At 33.7% G+C, this 25,903-nt stretch overlaps 1 protein-coding gene across 2 annotated transcripts in view; it reads right to left on the bottom strand.

The window, feature by feature from the left end:
• MS3_00008110 (uncharacterized protein) overlaps positions 1-25,903 on the bottom strand; it is a gene marked incomplete at its 5' end in the record, with an annotated part of 110,369 nt that overhangs the window by 46,539 nt on the left and 37,927 nt on the right. For both annotated transcript variants that reach the window (XM_051216457.1, XM_035733046.2), the window contains 11 exons: positions 550-745; positions 1,995-2,101; positions 3,114-3,419; positions 4,369-4,586; positions 8,405-8,487; positions 11,148-11,191; positions 13,246-13,314; positions 15,599-15,702; positions 17,197-17,279; positions 19,650-19,693; positions 20,491-20,883. In XM_051216457.1, coding sequence (XP_051067047.1) covers positions 550-745; positions 1,995-2,101; positions 3,114-3,419; positions 4,369-4,586; positions 8,405-8,487; positions 11,148-11,191; positions 13,246-13,314; positions 15,599-15,702; positions 17,197-17,279; positions 19,650-19,693; positions 20,491-20,883 — 1,647 coding nt within the window. The remainder of the gene's footprint in view (positions 1-549; positions 746-1,994; positions 2,102-3,113; positions 3,420-4,368; positions 4,587-8,404; positions 8,488-11,147; positions 11,192-13,245; positions 13,315-15,598; positions 15,703-17,196; positions 17,280-19,649; positions 19,694-20,490; positions 20,884-25,903) is intronic.

The following is a 25,903-nucleotide window of genomic DNA, read 5'->3' as shown; positions in this document are numbered from 1 at the left end:
ATTTTGGTGGAGTTTTGTTCTCTGAGCTGGATGGTTTGGTCGTGGAGCTTTCATCGTTCTTCTGAAGTTTGTGCTGATGATGTCGTTCAGAAGAACGATGAAAGCTCCACGACCAAACCATCCAGCTCAGAGAACAAAACGCCACCAAAATAGTAACATTTCGTAAGTAAAATAGAATCCAAGTTCAGTTGCTTGAGGCTCAGTCAATTCAAGATATAATACAACGGTCATTCGATGATGGATTCTGTCTTTAATGTTCAATCGGTCGCATTCCTATCGAATTAACTGAAGCTAGAAATCTAAACCACTGAGATCAAACTAGGTAATCTGCATATATTATGCTTTCTGGAAGGTATAAAGATTAACGATTCAATCCCTTGTAGGAGTGTGGCCACGCGTCGTTCAATAGTTTCAAATTATAAAAGACCACCTGCCGAATAATCTGTGATTATCAATGTTTACCCTAATAGATGTTAAATAAAGACGTAAAGCAACTTCAAAATGAGTAACATTCACATGCTCTTTGTATTATACAAGGATACCACTTACTTCGATTGCCAAATTAAGAATAGTTTCTCGATAAGATTTCAATTCTTTTAATGCATCATCAATTTCAGAAACAGTTTCTCTTGTATTTATTGCTTGCTCACGTAATGTATTTAATTGATCTTCACGTAATTTACGTAAATGTATATCCATTTCATTTTGAGGAATATTCTCAGGTTCCCATTGTGGTAAGGGATGACTGAAATGGAAAAAAAGTTATAATTAATGTTGAAAATTTGTTGTTTAGAATATAAACATTAAAGAATTATTTTTTCAGATAGTAGCTAGACTGGAGAAATCCATAATATAAATTCCACTATATATGGGATCAATCAGTTAAGTGTGCTTGAACCCCAAGGTTATTATTCAAATATCGTACATTTCCAGTTATCTGCGAAGAACAGAATGCAAAGTGAGTATGAATCAATCGACATATGTAATGTAATATAAAAAAGTTGTAAAGTGGTTATCTATATATTTTTTTGATCTGTCATCTCAAATGTGAAATAAACATTTGCGCTATAGTGGTGGTTAAGTCGGTGAGGTTTGCCGTATAAATATTTTCTGAATGCAAACAGTTATCAGCGTTTTGAGTCACTTACAAATTTTCATTGTTGAGAGTGATCTGTGAAATCATGTTTTTTTCAATATTTACAACAAATAGTTAATTATGAGTTCGTAGAGATGGCAGAATTTTCATAATTCACATAGTGTTCTAGTTTTAGCTAGGCAATAATCAGAAAAGACTCAATAGCTGTTTCAACTTAGTAATGAGCTCCTCGGCAGTGAGCATTCATGCGGAACGAACCCAAGATTTTCGGTCTCGCTGTAAACGCTTAATCTATAAGCCGATGAGCGAAAAACTAACTCTGTAAATATCTAATTCTAATCGATTCGCGGTTATCCGCGACCACCTCCCATCGCCTGGACTGAATAACTGTCACACTCTTGACCTGGTTGAACTCAACTAGTTATGGCCTCTCACTGCTGAGGGGTCTCATACGCAGTCGTAACAGCTGTTAAGTGCCTCCCGGTTGTCAGTGGTTGTGTAGCTTATATCATTCTTTTATGTAAACTAGGGAAATAGTCAAGTAGTTTAAATGGGGTGACACAAATTTTGATTAGTAATTTACCGTCAGATATATTCCAGTGACCGTTTAACATAACACAATTAAACAGAAACCTTTAGCAGACTTTAAAAAATATCATTCTTGCAACTGTACACTGTCAGAAAATGGTCTAATATTGTCTATTCTGTTTATAAAAATTCCATGATCACATTAGTGCTTATCAACTAGCTGTATTTGCATATTTTCTAGTATATACATCATTTGTAGTGGGATAAAAATAGCTTACAAAATAGGTGCAAACCACAGTGGGATAAAAAGGGAATCCTTTATTTTATTCCTATTTTATGAGAAATAACAATAAACTCCAACAACACTTACTTGCAATCCATAATAAATTCATCTAATGAAGAGATTGCCAATTGTGCTTGAGTTTCTATTGGGAGATTCGCTTTAATGGCAACCATTAAATGACTGATTCCTCTCTCCTATTGTTTTATTTATTTAAGAAATAATAATAAAACAAATGGAAATTGATAGAAACACAGCTGAGAAATTTATTGTAGGATGTATTGTAGTGCCGAATTGCCGAACTGGAAATCGGTTTTGTCTGTGTATAGGACTATTCAAAAAATACCCGCATATGGCCAAAACCAATGGTTGGGCGCAGGTGACCTTATAACTTTACGAGAGGTGATTCTCGGTTCCCGACGGTTGTCCGTTCCAAGTTAGTTAGCAATAGAAAAAAATCATTTCTAAAGAGTTTTAAAATGCTTGCATTTCGTTTGACGTTCGTTCAACAGCCTCACCATAATTAAGTATCATACATAGATGAACTAAATTACAAGTCGGTCGAGAATATTCAGCTTTTAGCTTTAAATACTAAAAACAGTATTGTTTAATTATGTGCCCTATTCTGATTAACACTTTGGGCATTGTAAATATTTTGTTTTAAAATATCAATGATAGTATACTATTGTTGAGTTCCATGTTAGAACAAGAATATTGTTCAAAGCTATTTGACTACTGTCAGTAATTGGGAAAAGTCACTTGTCTGTAATAGTTTCAGAGAAAGTCATAACATCAGATAAATATATGTTCATTCTGATAATCTCCATGTGAATCACTAATCTACTGACAGATTTGGTAGAGATAATTTTACTACTTCCTAAAGTTGACTTATATTTTTGTGATGTTGTTTAGCTACATAATTCACATATATTATTACGTAATAAATCATGTATACTATGATTTTACTTATTTGATTGCCTTTTGTTAAAAAACAATAAAGCTGCATTGTGAAATTTTGTCTTCTCACTTCTGACTTGTGTTAAGTTGTTATCATTATAATGTAATTGTGAATTGATTATTAATTTACCAAGGTGTATCGATACACCTTCATATTACTGACATCTCTTGTTCGTCTGTAACCATGGAACCTTACCAAACGATATACAAACAAATATACTATTATAAATACATCTGTAAATGTTGTCTTACCAAATGGTCAGCAATTCTCAATAATAAATTAACTGCACCTAAACGAAATGATATATCTTCCCATTGAGAATCAACCATAGTGCATGGTTTATCATCAGCCCATGGTAAATAGTAGTAATGTAATCCATCTGATACAGGATTTGTTGGTGGTGTCGTTGATGCACATGGTGTGACCGATTCATCCAACTTATTCCCATGATTACCGATACTGATTTCAAATTCAATTGGTCCGTCAGATTTTTCTTCAATCATTGTTGCTGATAAAAATGCAACATACAACTGGTATTTTCTTCTTCTTAAGGATTTCTATACAAATGAATATGAAGTAGACAAAAGTCGGGCTATTAAAAACCAGTTAGTTTGTTTTATTTGTATATCTTCATACGTTTTGTAATTACTCATGATCTATCCATCTACATAATATTACACGATTGTAAATTCAACATTTGTCTTCCTATTTTTAGAAAAATACTAGAGGTGATTTATCGTCTAGTCTCATTGCCAAAAATTAGGACAGCTAGAATCGAAAAATTGATTACTCATTTGAATATATTCCAATACTCAGGTCGATTTCAGTAGAAATATTATTGCCACTTCAATGGACGTCGTTATTATCCAGGAAGTAAGTGTATTATGCAATCTTTCAACAAACAGAAGCCTTAAACAGTAACAATGACAGCCATTTTATTAATATTAAACATAACATCAATGTGAGAAACCATAGTGAACCCTGAGGTTATATTGTTTAAAGTACTTTCCATAGGAAACATGCAACATCTACCATTTTAAAATGCATAATATGTCGCTTTGGCGTATGTGACTTAATAGTAATACTTCTATGATTAATACAGTATGTATTCCATCAATAATGTTATACTTTAAAATATTATCTTTCATAACAAGTTTTGAAAAACAACATAAGCCTCACTTCACTAAGAACTGTACTACAAATGTTCATTAAAATTAATCTCTGAATTATGTTTGTTCGAGTTATGTACCTTTACTAATTTATATGTTCTCTTCCTTTATGTACCAACCTGACTATATCTTGTAAATCGGTGTGGATTCTCTAATCCTATTTAATATGGGTTGTGAAAACTGAAAGAATGAAACTATGATAAAATGTCTGACAACCAAATAATAAAGACCATGGAGATTAGGAAAGCTCTTTGCTATAATATAGAAACCCTCAACAATGTTCGTCCATGATACCAATAGCAAATGAACCAAAAACATTATATATATATAAACTTACCTGGATTCTTGCGACTTTATCTTGTTCCAATGGTTTAACCAAATCAGCTGTTGGTTCATCTAATAATTCAGTTGATAACTCTAACAAAACACGACCACGATATGCTACACCTTGTCCTTTGCCTAAGTTTAATGCTTCGTATTTGTCCGGAAGATCACTGTATTCTCTTGGAGAACCATAGAGATTGATAAAACTTGGACCAAATGTTGGTAAGAAGCCTGTATATAGAGATTATGAACGTATACATATGTATACATAAAAGGCAAGAAGCATGCGATAGAGCACGAGGTATTATTGTCAGGAACGAAATAATGAAGGTTAATGGGGACTTTGGGGACTATTCGTCAATGAATAAGTACATATTTTTGAATGCGTATTTCACGTTTTATCTCACGGACTGACTTTGATAACCATCGAAAACCAAGACGCAAACCCTTGTGAAGTTGTAGAATACTACTCCTGACTAGTCTAATGATAGGACTAGATATCTATTTAGTTTGGGGATCCAATGGAAAAAACACAGGTAGCCTGTTTATGACATGGAGCCATAATATGATAGAAAAATTTATGCGACCGGTATATGTCGTTCCATCACGGATCTTAGAGGTACCGTAACTCAATCGCTTAGGAATTTATAAAATATGGTTCTGAATAGAAGCATGTTAAATAACATCAAAGCTTCAGTTGAATTAAAACATAGATTGATATCCAGTAAAAGAATATATTTAACTGGTACTTTTAGATATTGACTAGGTATCAGTGATTTTAAAGTTGATTTATAATATTATTAATACTGGGACGCAGCAACGAAGCGAACTTTGCATACCGAATTTCGTTTATTGAAGCTTGAAAGCTAACTAAATTATTCAATATTTTAGATTACCTCAATTTAGATGTAGGGACTTTTGACCTAGTTGTTTAGCTGGCCTAAACAAGAACTGGTTTATCAGTTTGGACAGCATATAAACAGTTCACAAACATATTTACACATGTTAGTATACTTTGCATTGTCAGTAATCATTCTTGTAAAAGCCATAGGAACAAAAAGAAATAGGTCAGATGTGTTCGAACAATGACGGCTTCTAGTTAATCGCAGAAGTCGACAGGTTTATGCCTGTTTTGTATTATTTACCAAGCTCACAAAAATAGAGATTGACGACATTTTGTCTAAAAGAGAAATTAAATATTCTCTAGAAGTTATTGAGATTTCAAGTTTAACCTGCAGTAATCATATCAAAAACTTTTTATTTTCAATCAAAAAAAAATTATCATTGACACAGAACTTTAAGTTTTATTTGATTCCGATTTAAGCATCTAAGAGTCGTAGAAGGTTAAACAGACGGCTAAGAGATCGATATTATCATTTTTCACTGATAAATAGACCTAATAAAAATGTTACTACTATCCCTTAGTAAAAGAAATTATTTAAAATGAAGTAACTTGGTTGATATAACATATCAATATTTGTTACTGTACAACTTGAAAATAAATGAAATGGGATAAAAAAAGAGAATTCAATAGAACACACAACAATTGGATGAGCAAGTAAATATTATTTGATTGATTCAGATTGTTCATAAATAGCATTGTAATACGACGACCCCATGAGTAACTTTTAATCATTCAGGTATTAAGTATATTTATATGCATGCAATATATATGATAACTGAGTAACAATTGCAAACACAAGTGTAAACGGTATACAAAGCAAGTGCTGACTAAATAATAAACAGAATGACGCAAGCGCAATGTGAATCCATAAACCGAAAATGTATAACTCAGCATACCTTCGCTACCTATATTAATGCAAAAATATAGACATACATTAACTGATGGAATTAACTGGATGTTATGACCACACGCACACATAATCAAGCAGCTTATGCATATAAGAAAATAGTGTGCACACCAAGCAAAACTCTAACTAAACATCGATGATAAGTTAGTTGACAAGATAAATTATATAAATATATAAGGAAACAAGTTAATTTGTTAAAAAATGATTGAGTGAGAAAATGGTTGGCATATAAATATTTGTCACATATACAGAGAAACTATGTCAAGGACATTTTTTATTCAACAACTGAGGTGGTGATGTGATTCTGTTCCAGTTATGGCTATTTGATGAATTTGTTTAAGTACATCATGTACATCGGTAGAGTTGAAGGTTCTACGTTATAACTGTGAACTGCTCAAGTTCGAATATAGTTTGAAATAACTATCTAATGAACTTTGCTTTTCGCCGATTTTTGAACCAACTCAAATTCGCAAGAAAACTATCACTAAAATACTGTCAGTAATAACAGTTGGTTTGTTTAGCAGTTAGTGTTATCATTGTTTTCTAAAGAATCAATCACCTCCTGAATAGCTAATACTAATGTTTCCTTTTGTGACACTGGGTCTCATGATTGCTAATCTCACGTGAAACAACGTCTTCCTAAATATGACAGAGACTCAGTGCTGACAAGTTCATTAAGCTTGAAACCTAGATGCAATTGTCTCCTTCAGCTGCCTCAAAGACTACGGTAGAAGTGAGTCTTGTAGATCAGTAGCGACACTATGATACTGTAGATAGAACTCAATCCTCACTCAAGACTGGATAATATGATACTAAAGAATTTAAAATAGTCAATCCTTTTACGATGTAACTTATCGTATTTTACTGACTTCACTGTTATTCTTTATTCGGATGATAAACTTGTGTTATTACGTGGATTATGGTATTGTAACTAAAGATTATTTATTCCAGTCAATTTTTTTTTTACCTCATGAGTTGTGAGCATTAAAATATAGCTTGAGAAAAAAGAGGTTCGTACACAGTCTTTTCCCACTGCATAGCTAGGTTGGTCAATTATTCGCAGATAATGTAACGGTTGAATTCGATCATAGACTATGAATCTAACAATAATAATGGTATACCTTGGTCGCCGAGTCGTAATCAAATAGTTTGAGTTAATTCAATTATCAATATAGAAGGACAGTCATCAAGTGTCATCACTTTAATTCTGTTTGAATTATACCACTTGCAATTTTACATAAAAACTTTCAAAGAAATCATTTTGAAGTTATAAGATGGTGAGTATTTCATTTTTTCTAGCGAACAGAAAAGAATTCATAATGGGATACATTCAATAAGACCCTAGTAAATTATAACATGGACAAATTCTAGCAGAAAATTAACTGTGAATGTTAGTAGTATTTATGAAATAATCTTTATCAGAAAATTTATTGACTATTTAAATTAATTAAAATTTCACTAACATGCATTCTTTATAGAACCATAGCTTTGTGCACATAAACTTAGTATAAACAAAAACTAAATATATGTGAAACCTCCACCGTGTATTGGTAGTATTTACATACCATTGGTTCCTTGTGAAGAGGTTTCAGTTAAACTTATTGTAGCTGTCCCGATTGCGTCATCCTTAGAACCTCGATCCCTTAATATAAATAATAAGTAGGATGGATAATTGTGAAGACCATCTCTCATTTTCAGTGATTTATGATATTATAAACACTGGAAGCAAAATGAATTAAATCACTCTTTTACACTTTCAAGATGATACTGGGATAATTCCACATTGAGAAGTGATAAAGGTTCACTTGTCATATTTTGTTCAATATTACCCTATTGTTAAGTAATAGATATAACCTTTTTTTAATTTTTTGACTTGTCGAAAAAATAAAGGTCGCTAACAGTAGACAAATAATAATGGTTAAATTTTTACGGTATGAAATGAAAGAAGTGAGATTTGATTGCAAAAGAATTTACACAATTTCTGATCTAGAACACTGTTAGACAAATATCAATGGTGAAATTATGCAGATAAAGAAATGACTGAAGCATATTGTGTCAGTTATATACATAAAAAGATATATCAACATATTCCATAACACGTGATCTATGATTAAAGTAGATGTTACATGACGAAAAATATGTATGATATCAAAAAAACCACGAAGTATTACTCTACATGTGTTAGTTATTAATAATATCCCATGATAGTAGAGGCAATGAGACAACAATACAACTAACCATCAGTGTCATCACGAAAAGCAGAAATTTGTGATATAGAAATAACCCCAGTTCCTATAGGATCATTATAACCAATACGATCCCTGAATAATTGAAAAGAAGGTACGCAGTGTATTAAACATAAAAATAAAAACGACTCTTGGTAAACACTTGCTTACTGATACAGGAGTAGGGAATTATTTACTGTATGATTTACCTTTCGCCTGCTTATGGTTTTATTGTGCTCCATGAGTTTATTTATGTACATCGGTTTTTAGTCATCATAGTTGTAGCATTATTGATTAGTTGATAATTAAACAAAAAGAAGATGTTTTATTTTATTTTTGGCTTGTTCAGTTTCAGGGCCCTTTATAACTAGAACTGTTGACATTCATTACTGTAACATTTTATTGCTTAAAGTCGAAATTTACTTGAACCGCCTTAATTTGATAAGTCAATTTTTAGTTGTGTTTATAAACAATCTAATTTTATTTATTTTAAATTAGATAAATGTCAAGTTTATTTTAATTACTTTGAAAAATGTATTCATGAGAATATTTGGTAAAATTCTGGTAGTTTTCATATATATATATATATATATATATATATATATATATATAGTATAGAACTACTTTGCAGTGTACATATACGATTCTGCATACGGGACTCGAACCCAGGACCCTCGGTCTCGTGCGCATACGCCAAATCTTAAGACCATTGAGCTGAGGAGTCTTATATTAGGACGATACGGCCATCTAGTGCTTGCAGGTTTCCAATGGTGTTTTAATATTAATTCATGATCTCAATGAAAAAATTAACAATCTCCACAATCCCATACTGATGTATATTTTATTCTCGTTTAGGATTTTTGAAAAACACCTACCTGCTCAATAGCTGTGAACAGATGATGTACATTTGCTATTTTATGTACTTGATAATAGGCTTGCTTTTTGTTGTGAATACAAATACTTTAATACAAATATGTCTAGCTGATCAGTCTAGGATATATTCAATCAGGTGTTTTCTGTGGGATTCTTATACTTAATAAATTCACACAGTATCTTTTACAATTTACAGCTACATATAATTTGGCGAAAATGAAAACTTTATTGAAAGATTGTATTAAATATGCCAGTGTAAATGAATTAAGTGATCTCGTTTAAATTTTTAAATGCCCACTAATCGTACTCAGTCTAACGTTGGTGAAGATTGTTTTTACTCGAGCAAAAAGTCGATCAACATTGTAATTTTCCTCAAAATATGATTAACGTCACCTGCAGCTCTTCTAAGGTTACTGCCGGCTAAAAGAGAAGGGTTTGGGATGTAGTCGGTATACCCAGACCGAAAAAAAATTAAACGACTTAAACTCTACATCAAGAGTTGAACGAAGAATTATGAGACCTCACGGTGAAAGCCCATATTCTTCGGAAGTCATCAAGTTGATGGATAAAGATCAAAAAAGCACAAAACTCAACGTGTCAGGAGGTTGTGAGCCAAAAGAAGCGCCATCATAAAGAATGGATTTCAAAAAAAAGAAGGATCAGAAGACAGCAATTAACAACAACCAACCAAGAACATTTTGATTCAAGCCACAGATCAAATACATAGAAGAAAACACGCAGTTGAAGAAGAACATTAGATCCGACAAAAGGAAATACATGGAAGACTTAGAGAGGACAACGGATAAAGCTGCAAGAAAAAGAAATATCAGACAACTATATGATACAACAAAAAAACTAGCAGAGAAATATAATAAACCAGAGTCACCAGTCATGAACAAAGAACGGAATTCAATCACTGAGACCCAAGAACAGTGGAACAGATTGGTATAACACTTTGAACAACTTATTAATAGGCTAGCTCGACTGAATCAACCGGACATCGAAAGAACACCTACAGACCTTCCTTTAGATGTCACTCTACCAACTTCGGAAGAAATCAAGATGGCCACCAGACAAATCAAGAGTGGGAAAGCAGCAGACACTACTATTATTATCAGGAAAGAGTTTCAACAGTGTTGCTGAACTGCATGAAAGATTCGGTAGACATCCACCTTTCAGATCAACAGGCCGCATTCCGTAAGGACCAGTCGTGTATAGACCAAAAGCGCGACAGTGAGAATCATTGTTGAACAATGAATTAGATGGAATTGTCACTATACATCAAATTTCTTGATTATGAGAAACCGTTTGACAGAATGGAAATGAGAACTTCGTGAAAATTTCTTATGCATAATGATGTATCTGAGAAAGTTGTCAACATCATGCTGAATTCATACGACTGACCACACTGCACAGCCGTGAATGCAGGACAGCTGACAGAAGCATTTTGAAGGGAAACAGAAAAGAGGAAGACCAAAGTAAACACTGCGTCGAAAATTGAAAGCATACATCAAAAGGATGAATAGCAACTAAAAACAAACAGAAAGGATTAACCAGGACAGAGTTCGATGGAGATTGCTGGTGGGTGGCCTGTGCTTCTCCACGATGGGCAACAGGCGTAAGTAAGTAAGTATAAGTATGTTTATTCATACCCCCTTCTATTCCATTGAAGCGCATCTAATTAATGTTTGAAGCAGAAAAACGATGAATGACCAAGTGTGTCTCCTTTTAACCCGTTGGTTACAACTAGACTCTCATTAGACAATATTATAGAATGATGCTTTTAAAAAACTGTAGGAAAATTTAAAGAAATCCTGAAAATAGTTTAATCCATGAACTATTGAGCATATAAATTATTTAGAGTCAATATAATATAAGCATACCAATCAAAGAACGTAAATTTCAATTTCTCACACATTGACGGGAACTGTAAAAGAGAAAGCATAAAGTAACAGGAAATTTAATACTACGAGTATAACTTATGGTAGTTTAGTATAGATTTCTTATAACTTAAAGATGAAATTAACCTGATATAATCTATAGAGAGCCATTGAATAAACGTTGAAGGTCTGATTCTCACCATTTTGGGGCCCTCTAGTGATGAATAGTAATGGATTTGTACAGGATCGAAACCATGGATTTCAGATCGCGCGATTGGGACGAATACTTTTACTTTCCAACCAGACGGACATACAATAAATATATTGATATTACATTCTCTTAGTTAGCTGATTTATTTGTGAAGACCTGATTGTTGTTCAGCGGAACACCAGAGTTTACTTCATATAAATACCTTCTCCCTAGATGAGGTAGGCAATAATGATTTTGTATAGAACCACCATAAAATCCTCAAAGTCAGATCAGTTAGTTCACGGATAGCGTCCAACCGAAGTGTTACTGTTATAGTACAACAGTTAACACAACAATAAAATAATACATGTAATGTGAATAATCAAACTAGGCCAAAATTAATTGACGTAGTGATCAGCGCAGACAATATTGCTTGTAAACATGATTAATATGAAATAAACTTTGGTGTGGGTTAATTTGAAACAATTCCAGAAATATTGTTTCACTGAGAATACGGTAGTCTGCAATGTCTAGCGTAAATTTAAAGAAAGTATCAGTCTCGTGGTGAAAATAGTCCTCTCTTCTGTGATTTATTAAATATGAACAAAAATCACAGAACATTTGTACATTTCTAAACAACAATATGATACGTGGATACAATACAAAATGTAACTTAAGGACATCATCTTATGTATAGTCGTGGATAATCATTGATGTAGAGCCATATGCTAGGATAAAACGGTTATCTAGTGCTCTCTGGTTTCCAATAACTGTTCAGCTGGTTCATAAATTATGTTCATGCATATAAGTTTAATGAAAACATAAAATTAATTAGAATTAAATATTCTTATTAAGACATTAAGAACGGGAGTGAGGGAAACATTATTTCTTAACAAACAGTTCCTCATCAAAGCTACACACTAATATATTTTACAGTTAAGAACAAAATAAATAATAAATTGTTGGGGAGACCAAGAGCACTCCTCGAAAAAAGCCTAGATGGGCCCTGAGAACACTGGCAAACATTTTATTCAATTGTCATTGAGAAGTATCGCTGAAACATCTAGATAGGGAAGAACCATGTGTCACATTTCTGGTTTTCGTCTTTATCTAACCTGCTACTATGTTTAGTAGGGTTCTAGAAACTTTCAGAAGCCGAGATCATCTGAAATACCATGAGTACTCTCTATTTACTGTACATAAACTATATTTGGAGTAAAGTAGTCTTTTCATATTTTATGCCTTTTCTCATGTGTTCTATTTGTTGTGTAGATTTAGCCCGAAGTTATTAGAAGAGCTAAGGAAACCTATTCAATCGTTCAGCCAGAAGATTTGTCACAAATAAATAATGGTTACTAAACTTAACAATTTTTTTCTCTAAAACAATAATCAATCAGCAGCTCAGCAGATGCAAAACTAGATCTGAAGGAAAGATCGTATAACCGGTGAAATAAAGAAATTCGTTACGTAACAATAAGAGTTAAGTAAGCTTGAAATTAAGCAATTTAACACAAATGTTTATTGCTATTTGTTAACTGATAACATGAAATTAATAAGACAGGTACAGATAGTAATTAATTATTTTTTGTTGCTTGTTTGAATCTTCCCATTGACCTTTATGACTGCAACTGATTAGTCTCTTATTGGCATATGTACATATTGTGAGGATTGCCTCCATATTGATTTAAGTCACAAACATTATAAGCAGATATGAATGATGGCAGGCACATCCATCTGACGAGACCCGAAAATGACGAAAAACGCATCTCAGATTGCACTGATAGCCACCATCTATCTCTACCTATAATACAGATAGTAATTTACTGACTGGCAACTGATTGCTTCAGTATTATGCGTATTGTTCAAACTTTTAATTTTTCCTGCGAGTTAATTCAAATATTCCTAACTGACCTGAATGTTCATTGTAATCTCTTCGTTCCATTCAGGATGATCTGTTCCATATTTTGTACTAGATTTAATCTAGAAAACGAACAAATAAAGCAGTAAGTAATTCTGAACATTTTAATATTTGGTATGTGCCGTAGCCAAAGATTTCTTTCACTTTTCTGTTCGTTTAGTGAGTCATTATGGATATTGGAATATTTTCTTCATTGAAGGTTTTTCTTCAACCACCAACTGTTAGTATATTCATATTTTGCATTTGAAATGCTTAGCTGGGCTACACTCAAATTGTCCAAAACATACAGTTTTGGATAAATCCTGCAACAATAATGTGCTCAAACTCTTCACAATCCTACAATCCATAAAATTAATCAAAAACTATGGGATGGGATCTTTTTCGTTGGCTTCAAATCATTCATTACTGTTTAGGTAGTTTTGACCGGATGTCGAAATTTTATTATTTTTATATTTATAATCATTTCATCGCGAAAAAAATAGAATTAGTTGGTTCAGACATATGGAAAATTAAGATTTAAAAGTTACTATAAATAGATGATTACTGAATCAATGGGATAAATTGTAATGAACTCATTTCTAATAGGTGTTAAATTATGAATGCGAGATTTCACTATTATTAGAAGTTTCGTATAACTTATAAAGTAATGATGAATTTCGACTTTATGATCCATACAACATGTAAGAAAGTACTTCAAAAAAATGTTATTTAAGAAGCGTTAAACATTGCGACATCATCCAAACTAATACAGAAGATCGGAAGATATATATCAGATAATAAATTGTTAATAAAATGTAGAACTATTGGTATTATGTCGCCACTTGATTGATGTTGGAAATTTGGACGATTGTATACTTACTCCGTTGTTTGAAAGTAACGTGTTCTCTGCGATACCTAAATTTCGTAAGTTTATTCTGTTTCACTTGTCTTTGAGAACTCCATAGAAGCTTTATGCTAAGTCAAGACATTTATCTAGTTCTCGCTAGCTTTTAGTGCAATCTTAACGAATAACAGTTGGCGACGAATATCAGTATAACTCAATTTTTATTGAACTAGAAAGCATTCTGAATTTCTTATGGAAAGATGGGGTCTTAAAATAATTTCTACTGTGAAATTTCTTAGCATAACCAATTTCTTAGGTTGTTTCACTATTCTCCTATAAATCACGGCTTTATAGTTGGTTCATTTAATCGTTAATTAAATGTTGACCATAAAAATCGAATTCACACTCAATGTGGTAGACAACTCCATTGACAGAGTGAAATATTAGTAACCAGGAAATATCTAGTTATATATCTGCCTTAAATGAAAATTTCAATATTTTTTGTCATTACAGCTCATACCATTTGGTTGCAGATAATGTATACACCGAGTTAATTAATGAAATTTTAGTTCTAGTGTTAACAGTCAATAAGATTTGGACAGTGATCTTGAATTTGAATCAATTTCTAGACATGAAACATTCAATTTATCAATTATATTATAAACATTTTAACTATACATTGATATGTTCTGAAAACTTTGGCAAAATATTAATTTCTAGATAACTGAATCGTTCTCACATCAAATATCATTCTGAAGTATTCAGAACAAATAAAACTACTTTAATCATTGTGAAACAAGGTGAATATATATATATATATATATATATATATACATTCAACCTGTGAAAATTTATAAAATTCTCCACAAAAACCCATTCTGATAATAATAATCAACTGCTCACTAGTGACTGACTTTAGGAAAAACTCCTGAAGTTCTAGTGAGAAGCCGTTACCAGTGGAGTTCAACCGGTCTGTTGTGAGATAACAACTCACTGAAGACAATGGTGTACGGTGGCGCACCTTCGTGGATTGGTTGAAGTTAGACATTAACACAGTTGGGTGCCGGCTCAGTGGTCTAGTGGTTAAATGCTCGCGCCCGAAGCCAGTAGGTCCTGGGTTCGAGCCCCGCGTGGTGCGGGATCGTGGATGCGCACTGCTGAGGAGTCCCATACCAGGACGAAACGGCCTTCCAGTGCTTCCAGGTTTTCAATGGTGGTCTAGCTTCAACTGACTCATGATTTCAACCTGTGAAAAAAAAAAATATATATAAAGAGAGAGAGAGAGAGAGAGAGAAAGGGAAACCAGGATAAGGTCTGTTGGTTTTAAATTCATTTTGAGGAATTTGACGTTTCCAATTTTATTAACTTTTGCTTCATGACTGTTAACCTCACTTCCCATCACATACTGACATCTCGTAGTGAGCTACAAAATCATTAGGGTTCACTGGACAACTATTTTTTTCAAATGATAAATGATTGATGGTTAATAAAATGCGAAAGAGATCATTGACTTAACAACTAACCGATTTCCCAGCAAATGAAACAAGTGCGTAGGGATCCACAAACTCTTTTTCTTCATCGGATGTAGAAAGTAAATTCTTGATTCCTTTAAAAGCATCTGAATCCACTGAAATCAAACAACAGTTTCAAAAACTTAAGATTACAGCATTAAAATATGTTAAACATCTGATCATATTATTATTATTATTAATATAAGTAGCTAACTAACTTAACATAAAATTGTCAAGTTTTATAGGGATGTTCAAAGACCCAATTTTAATGGACGTTTGTATACATGGTTGATCCGTCTTACTGATGTCCTTGTTGGGAATCCAAACAATATAGATTTATTAAAGCCTACTTACTGATTAGATTTTTGGCTTAGCAAATACTGGATACACCAGTCACAACGGCCAAATTATACTTTCTTTCTTAAAACGATATAACACGTTATATTACGGATAAATGCTTCTATATGGTCCAATCAAACTATAAAGCATCTGTTAGGCCATCGCTTGCCATGTCTGGAGTAATTTGGTAAAAGTATTTAGGTTCGAACTGTTTTGAACAGTGGAAAAATTCCAATATGGATAAAAAACACCTGGGACTTTCATCCAAAAGGAGTCGACTTCAGTCACATTTATTACGTTCAGAAACCTGAAACCCAATAACACAACAGCTATTTATATTATGCAAAACCTAATATGCTTGATGTAAACCACTTACTGTCCAAACTTCTACAAACAGAATTCGTCTGTTTTAATCAATCCATTTTCATCCAAACATGTAAATGATTTATTTAGCGCTCAACTGGTATTAATAACTTATTTTGAATACTTTATATAATGATACACTAAATAGTAGATATAACAACCTTTACAAATTAAGAAAAGAGGTTGAAGGAAGATTACTGGAATTCGTAAGTGATATACATCACAAATTGGTCTTCATAAACGAGCACTGCATAGATATTTCATACTTTTATGGATTTACTCAGCAGTGTACACTCAAGATCCTGCTACCATGACTGTATGACCATTGAGGTTTACTTATTACAATTATTCTAAATTCATCAACTTCGTTAGTCGAAATAAGCATGCACCTTAAAATAGGCTGATGATTTTTATCATTGATTTAAACGTAGAGTCTGTTGTGAGAATTCATTGAATATGTATACTTAGTTCATAAATTTTTCTTACTATAAAAATGGGAATTTTGTAAATAAAAAACAAATTAGTGTATTTTTAGATTATAGCGTGTAATGGAATCAATTTGTCCAGTTTTGAAATCGTCAACTGGATGAATTTGAATCTCACTTTTGATCTTCATGTTAAGAATAAACTCAGATTCTAGGGCTCTGAATCCGAATCCTTCTTCTACGACGTTAATGAATTTAGGTAGCTACCGACTTGCTCACTTAGCATGAAGTCAATCTCAAGACTTTGTATTATACGGTTTTTGATGTATTCTAGACCGCAAACATATTCCCAAACTCATCAGTAACAGGAAAATTTAAACCTTTACTAACGAAGTCTCAATAGCTAGTATATTTAGCATTATAAGTATATATAGGGATACTTTGTTCAAACTACAAAGCACAAACAAAGTAAGTTTAACCTACTTCTTGGCAAATCTTCAGCCATATATAAAAGAATTTTAAAAATTGCTGGTCTCAATTGAACACCAGCAGGACGTAGAAGATTTCTATAAAACAAATAAAAAGTAATAATGTGTTTCATGTAATTTATCAGTAATTTGTAAGATTGAACAGAAATTGAATAAATTATGGAAGGAAAACATAGTTTTATTCAGTGAAATATTAAGTTATAAACATAATTTTATAGAAATTGCTGAAAATAAATAGTCTGTTTATTACTGAATATTTTACAGAAGTTATATTTTTGACTTCGAATGATATTAATAAAGTTGAAATAACCGACAAAAAAAAAAAGAAACACTTATTGCTTTGTAAACGTGATTGTCATCATCAACCAATCATTCACTGTTGAACAAATCATTTTCTCTTGATAAATGTAAATTTTATGACATGGTCAGTTTACTTGTAATATTCATTCAGCTGTTCATTGGTAGTGCTCTGGCAGCGGGAGAGTTGATGTCGAGTGGAGTGTTCTGGCGGAGCGGCGTTGGCTGAAGCGGGTGCTGCCGCCGAAGAAGAGCGGTAGAACGTGCGGCTGCTGGGCAGACATCAGATGTCGATGGCTCAGAAGGTCGCTGGAGAAAAGGCGGTTAAAGCTCCAGGTGCCGGGTGGGTATCTCATGTTGAAGCCTCGGCAGGTTGATGGAGCTATAGGGGTCAGTGCGCCGCAGACTCGACATTTTCACAGAGCGTGTGACACAGACTGCAGAAAAGAGGAAAGTGGCACGACGAGCAGAACTACCGCAAGAACGACTACTTTAAGGGGTAGAACGAGTGTGCTGTGAGCTACTTATATCCACATAAGTAGTATATAACAATGGTCAGGAATAGAATGTATTTCAGTTGAAGATCGAGAAGGAAAGAACGGGAACAGAAAGCTATTGGTATGAAAATGCACGAACAATTAAATTTGAGACGATGGACAGATATGCGATAAGGAACAGTCAAGTTTGATAGGATGGATTGTTATTTTGTAAATCCAGTATTTAATGTATGGTCTTTAGATTTTAGTGAGATATTCTTTAATTTCGTATTCACATACATTCGATTGTCCTCACTTGTGTTCTTGTTCACTGCACTGTCTTTTGCAACATAGATGTTTGGGGATGAACATGGACTTAATGGTTTTATCTAATGATTAATCTCAACTTTAGTGATTTTATTCACTTCAATTATTGTACCAATTATCTATATTATTATAATTTAACAAAATGCTACAACTCAGTAAAGGTATATGGTGTAACTTGGGACGACATGATAACTTAATGAATAGAATGTTAATGATTATAAACCAGTTGAAAGAAAACCTGTAGAATGAAAATAATATAACACAATTTATACCGTTGTGATGATATTTATTTAGTTGTCTTGATTAGAAAAATTAAAGTTCTGTTGTTGTCTCATCTTCAGCTTTCATAATTGTGTTCGATTCTTATCGTCGAAAGAAAACTCATGATTAATCGTTCTGGTCTATCCAGTCTTAATAGATCAGCTATTTGTACTAGAAATATTTTAAATCTTTATTATTTATAGCACAATCGATTTGCACAAAGTATCATAAATGTTAGAGTGGATCTTTAGGAAATCCGTTTTAAATCGTGATTTATGTTGTGAAACGATTGAATTTCATAATGTGAAACAATGAACTTTACGTCAACAACATAATAATACTAAGTTCATCGCCAGATTGAAAGGTTTGAGTACAATCATGACTGTTCAACAGTAAATATTTTCGTAAAATCTTGAACCAAATGGTTTTTCACTGTCTTACTCAGTGACTTTTTGTTAATTTATCCGAATAACTTCGATTCATTATCATAAGTCATTTCCAAACATTCTTTTTTGTAAATTAAATACGCAGACATAAGAAATAGTAGAAATTGGTAGCGCAATAACGTGAATTGACTAAAGATAAAGATGTAAACTTATTGGTATGAAGATTAAGTGCAATCGGAGGACTGAATTTTTTTAAGTTCAATTCCTGTTATGAGCATAAATACGCACTCCTGTGGATTCACTTATAAGGACAAAACAACTGACCATTAATTTCCAGTTTTCAATAGTTTTTAAAGCTAATCCATGGCATAAAACTCTAAAATTAGGCAGCAACCGTAATCCTCTATACTGAAAACAATCTGAACTGAATATGACGAGCTTTTTCCAGAAAAGTACATAGAAGAAGAAATTCAGATGTTTCAGAGGTTAAAGGTTCATTCAATTCTCATGAATAACACGTTATTTAGCTTTTATGTTTATTGTATTTGCTTGATATATATATATATATATATATATATATATATATATATATATATATATATATAATTGTCAAAGCAATCATTTGAACATGTATTGTGAATATAAATAATTATGTACTTATGTGTTATTTTATCACAAAGAAATAAATCAGTTTCACTAACCCTTCAATATCTTCTTTCTCATCGGATTCACCAACTTTCATAATCTATGGTGAGAAAAATAATAACAATGCTGGTTATTGTTACTAAAATTATTATTATTATTATCATCATCAACAAAATAGCACACAAGAAAGTTATTCAGCATGATGAAACGTGAACATGTAAAAGTGTTTGCTGTCTAGTTACTTTACAAAACATTCAGTGACAAAGTTAAAATGACTTTAACTGAATTATGAATAGGAAATTCAACATCATTTTGATTTTGTCTGATCAAAATTACTGTCTTCTAATTAAAATGTTTTATGGAGAGATTAATCACAACAGTAATAAGAATCATGTACTCAAAATATATGTACATGTTTTGTGCAATGAAAACGCGAACTGAGCTACTGGGATTCTTAGTTATGATAACCATCAAACCCCTAAGTCGATGCAAACATGTATGGATGATTTTAAATGGACAAAAGTTTAGAATTTTGATAGTGCATATGATCTTAAAAACGCCAATGAGATCGAGAATATTGTGTACAAATATCTTCCTGAATTAGTTGACTGAATGCTAAACCGATCAGAAAAATCTGGCTCAAACATCTAATCTTCCTGAGACATTCATTACTGGTGATGAAGTCTGATATTATAAAAACGGTATACAGCTTACGTTTTAAAAAGGTTCAAGAATATTTTAAAATATGCAAATGATGGAGTGTCTTGAAGGGGATAAGATTAATTTACTTAAAAATTTACAAAATAAAGCTCTTAAGATCTCAGTGAACTTGCTTATTGAACATCATATTTACACTTTGAAAAAACCATACTGTAGAAACCAAGGGACAACGCTTACCGGAGCTTCGTCTCCAGGCCCTAGAATAACAACTGATATTTTTAAATAACCTTTAGCACCAGACATTGGATCTTCGGGATTACATAGTAGCAACCATTTATTTAACATTGCATGACGATCGCATTCATAAACTATTGATAAATCGAATTTGAAAGAACCAATCATTGAATCACGACGAAGACGACGTGAATCGTAAACTGTGAACACTAATTGTTGATCTAACATTTCGGCAGCTGAATCGAAGAAATTGAAAAAAAATGTCTGGTCCCAAAATGGTGAATTTGTAGAATTTCGAACACGTGTATCTTTACTTTCTTTCCAGCACGTAATTTTACATATTGGTGATATATTAGCACCTTGTAATTGACGAGCTTCAATAACTTTGACACGAATCTAATTTGATTTAAGAAAAGAGAAAAAATGTTCAACTGTTATACGCGCCCATTGGTTTTTATAACATATACCATTAAATTGTAAACGTAGATTCTTCTGTTGGTAATGTTTTGACTGAAGTTTATCAGTCTTGGTTGGCTTACGCGTTGTACATATGGGTGACTAGCCGGCTTCAGTAGCTAAGTGGATAACGCGTTGATGTTTAAATGAACAGTACCGTGTTTGAATCCTAGGCTGAACATCAACTCTAGAATGCAGGTACGTCTGATTAACAAGCCCTAAAACAGGACGAAATGCGCGCTGTGGATTAAACTGCTAGCCACATTTAATCTACTCTATGCACATCAACAATGTTATCAGATAAACAGCATCCATAAGTATATAGGTTAAAAAGTATACTATTACCTTAAGACAAGCTCAAAGAAAGTTGGCATAAATGGTATCACGATTTCATTTGAATTAAGGGAGTGGAAAACAATAGTAGATGATACTTTGATGTAGAGATTAGGTTTTTAATTTGTATTAATCCAACAGAGCTATATTAGCTAGAACATTATTCGAAAACATGTATCCGGTCGTGCTATTATTATTATCTACATTATTCTAAGTTAACACTGATTGAAGTCATGAATCGATTGACGTTAGACGACCTTTGAAAACCTGGAAGCACTGGACGACAACTTCTTCCTATTATGGGACTCCTAAACAGTGCGCGTTCACGATCCCACTCGCGGGATTCAAACCCAGGACCTCCGTTCTCGAGCGCGAACCCAGAGTTGTAATCTATGATTATCTACAGACTGATCTAATTTACAAGAACAAATCAATAGCTTTATACACTAGAACGTTAATTATAATGTTATTTCGATGAATATAAACTCCGTTCAAAATCATTTTACGGTTACCGACGGTTCTAAACCCGTATAAAGAAGAAGGGGTGGTCAAGGGTTAGGAACCACGTCAGGTAGAAAAGCAAGACCATAAAATACAACACAGCGAGCACCAACTCAATCAAACATGACGAAGAAGCTCTGAAAAAAGTTGAAGCATTTACTCACCTGGACAAAACCATCAATGAACAAGGAGGATCTGACGCAGATGTAAAGGCACGAAGTAGCAAAGGGAGGATAACGTTCTTACAATTGAAGAACATGTGGAATTCAAAAATCAGACAGGCAACATCAAAGCCAGAGATTTCAATACAAACATCAAAACGGTTCTACCGTACTGAAGTGAAACTTGAAGAACTACCACAACCATCATCAAAAAGTAGAAGTTTTTTAATGTTCACGGTTGGTCGATGAATCCTAGTCGGCAGCCCATGCTTTATGAAGCTTTAAAGGCCCAAGTAATTAGGCGATGTCAAATCGGACAACGGACATTACGTGCTATGGTTGTGGAATCGTGTGCTCTCGATGCGTTATGTATTTCCAAAACACATGCTGTTATTGATACTCAACTGCTTAAACCGAAGTTGTGCGGAGTTCAAACGCGGAGTCCAATGTTTGGACATATAAGCTACCATTTACTGTGACTACTATCACTGTTACTATTATTACCTTTAATATGATTATTACTCAACCATGGTAAGACTAACACCATTCTATTATTTTTATCGCCCTATAAATCTGTTTTACTGTGATCTTGTTCTGTATATAACAGAACAAGTTTACACACGTATAACATGGTATTATTATTAAAACATAGGTAGATGATGCATAAAAAATACTTGGCATAAACGCCAGACAATAATATTTGTTTGTTTGTTTCCAGTTAAAATTTCTATTCCTTCGAACTATGTTACATACTACTGTTGTTAGATAACGTTTGTTTACTCTAAATCAGAGCAGCAAACAATGTAAACAGTACCAATTAATAGACAAATAAATAGGTGATAGCATTATAGGTTACCAGGTTTTCTTTCTTTTCACTTCATTTTATTTAAACCGATAATAATATCCTCTAAAATGTATATTTCACCTAAACATGTATATAAATGCTGTTTAAAATTCATCATTCATTCAGAACTCAAGCATATGTTTATCTATTTTTTGTTGGAACTGATAATTGTCTCATTTTGTTCGATGTTAAATTTAAACTCCAAACGTGTTATAACTTGAATAACAACAATGAATAAAACTACTATGGAAATATGATTCTAGTGTTGATTTCTTGAGGCTCACTGTTTACATAATCACACTGACGAGTCTTTCCAAGCACTTGATACTTGTTTAGGCTATGTTTATTAGAATATTAACGTACAGTGTATTTTCGTAAGCTTTGTAAGCTTTTTACAATTGATTGATCACCGGATGGTGAACAATATCAGGTGTGTCACGTCCTTGTTACTGCAGATCGAATCCTATCGACCATGTTGTAATGTGGACACTGGTTCAGGTGACTCCACATTGCATGCACTATGTTGAGATAAGATGGTGGTTGGAGGTAGTCAACAGGAAACTCTAGACCTAGGTTTCGTGCTATTCGGCACTCATCAGCAAGTGTACCTGCAATCTTGAGGGGACTGTGGCTCTCTGGCGCATCACCACTCAGTGATCAATCAATTGTAAATACGTCTCAGTCCTACAGAAGGCCAACATAGGTGACCGATCAGGATTATCGAACGAACTCTGTCGTTGTCAATCCTTCCCAGTTGTTTCAACCCCTATTCATTATTTTGATGTCTACCGCCATTTCCCGACGCAATGTGTTCTTCGATCCTCCTCTTTCCATTTTGCCTTCAGGATTCAAAGTTAGGACTCACCTTGTGATGGAGGTTAATGATTTCCACAATATATTTCCTATCTGCCTTTGACATCTCTTCCGAATATCCTCTTCAGTTGGAAGCTGGTTTGCTCTCTGGCACAGCAGGTTTTCGCAGATGCTATAAGGCCAACAGACATTGATTACCTCGTGTAGACATTTTTTAATAAATACTTGTACTTTTTGATGATGGTTGTGGTAGTTCTTCAAGTTTCACTTCAGTACGGTAGAACCCTTATGATTCTATCCAGATGAGTAAATGTTTCGTCTTTTTTCAGAGCTTCTTCGTCATGTTTGATTGAGTTGGTGCTCGCTGTGTTGCAGTTCATGATCTTGGTTTTTCATTTGTGTTAAAGCCTGCTTCTGCACAGTCTTCTGCTACAATGAGTGTCATCATCTGCACTTGTTGCTCTACATGAGAATGAAGAGTTAGGTCATCTACGAAATCCAAATAGTCTAGTTGCATCTAAGTTCTGCATTGTTTTCCGTGCTTCACATCAGATATGTAGGGCTCCACAATTCAATCAACCGCCGGCAGAAAGAGCAAGAGGGAGAGTAAGCAGCTTTGTCTGGTATAGGTCTTCACTTTGAATATATCTATCACCTGGCCTCTATATACGACTTTGCAGTGTGGTCAGTCGTATGAATTCAGCATGATGTTGACAACTTTCTCAGATACATCATTATGCATAAGAAGTTTTCACGAAGTTCTCATTTCCATTCTGTCAAACGGTTTCTCATAATCAAGAAATTTGATGTATAGTGACAATTCCATCTAATTCATTGTTCAACAATGATTCTCACTGTCGCGCTTTTGGTCTATACACGACTGGTCCTTACGGAATGCGGCCTGTTGATCTGAAAGGTGGATGTCTACCGAATCTTTCATGCAGTTCAGCAACACTGTTGAAACTCTTTCCTGATAATAATAGTAGTGTCTGCTGCTTTCCCACTCTTGATTTGTCTGGTGGCCATCTTGATTTCTTCCGAAGTTGGTAGAGTGACATCTAAAGGAAGGTCTGTAGGTGTTCTTTCGATGTCCGGTTGATTCAGTCGAGCTAGCCTATTAATAAGTTGTTCAAAGTGTTATACCAATCTGTTCCACTGTTCTAATGCTCTTCTTCACTTGCTTGTATTCTTCTGCGTATTTGACCTGTGACTTAGCTTTATATGTTCTTGTTCGATTGTGATTGATTGCTTTATACTGCCCAAAGTGCCAACAAAGGTGCATTCTGAGATGTTAGGGACGATTTCTAGCTCAAGTGGAGGATTTTAGTGGTTTGGTTTCTTGAGCTGAATGGATCGTTTGTGAAGCTCCCATAGCTGTTCTCAAGAACAGTTGACGACCGAACCATACAGCTCAGATAACGAAATTCCACCAAAAACTGATTAACTTATTATGCTGGTGCTTCGTTAATCTCTTTCTAGTTGTTCTCCATAGTAGTGTCCCTTTCTTTTAGTATGTAATGTATGGATTGGAACCCGTTGATGAGAGCTATCTTAAACTCGTCGGGTTTATCAGATTCTTAAAGAAATGTTGTACTGAACTTCTGTAATGATATTTCTCCAGCTATACAGCGCTTATTTGGCTTCAGTTTCATATTTTCCACCACTGGGAAGGAATCTAAGGCGGTACCAATTCCCCTCTCTGTCCTCACGCCTTTCATTTATCTTTAGAACTTTTTATTAATACTAATGCGTTCCATCTGATTCGTTGTAGTGTTATCCGGTGAAACCCACGTAACTTGTGAATGTATTTGTGGGAAAATATGGTTCCACCTATAGCAATTTTGCTGAAGGCACATAAATGTATAAATCCCTTCTCTCCCAGTCCGCGTCGTCTCATGATATTTTCATACCCGATTTAGATCATCTCAACTTTGGAGTTTAGGTTCTTCATCAGGATATTCAGGTCCCATTTTAGGCATTTCTGTATAGTCAACTTTATCCTCCTATAAATCTAACCTTTATCGTCTGCACTGCTATCATTGGTGGGTACATAGCATTGGATGTAGAATTTGAAGAGTTTCTTGATGATTCTGGATCTATGGGTTTCCAAACCCCTAAGCCTTTTTCGTGCTTCTTTGATGTCATAATTGCAATTCTTGTGTGGGCAAGGCATTTAATCCTTCATGATCAGAGTACAACAGTACTGCCCTTGAAACTAACTTTGATCCAATGAGATTCAGGTGCTGGTTACCCGAGGAAATCACCTTAGAGTTTTCACATCCCATTGCAGTTAACAGTACGATAATGA

The sequence above is a fragment of the Schistosoma haematobium genome, chromosome 4 (assembly GCF_000699445.3).
Source record: "Schistosoma haematobium chromosome 4, whole genome shotgun sequence".
NCBI lineage: Eukaryota > Metazoa > Platyhelminthes > Trematoda > Strigeidida > Schistosomatidae > Schistosoma > Schistosoma haematobium.
This window is presented reverse-complemented; position numbering and strand designations above follow the sequence as displayed.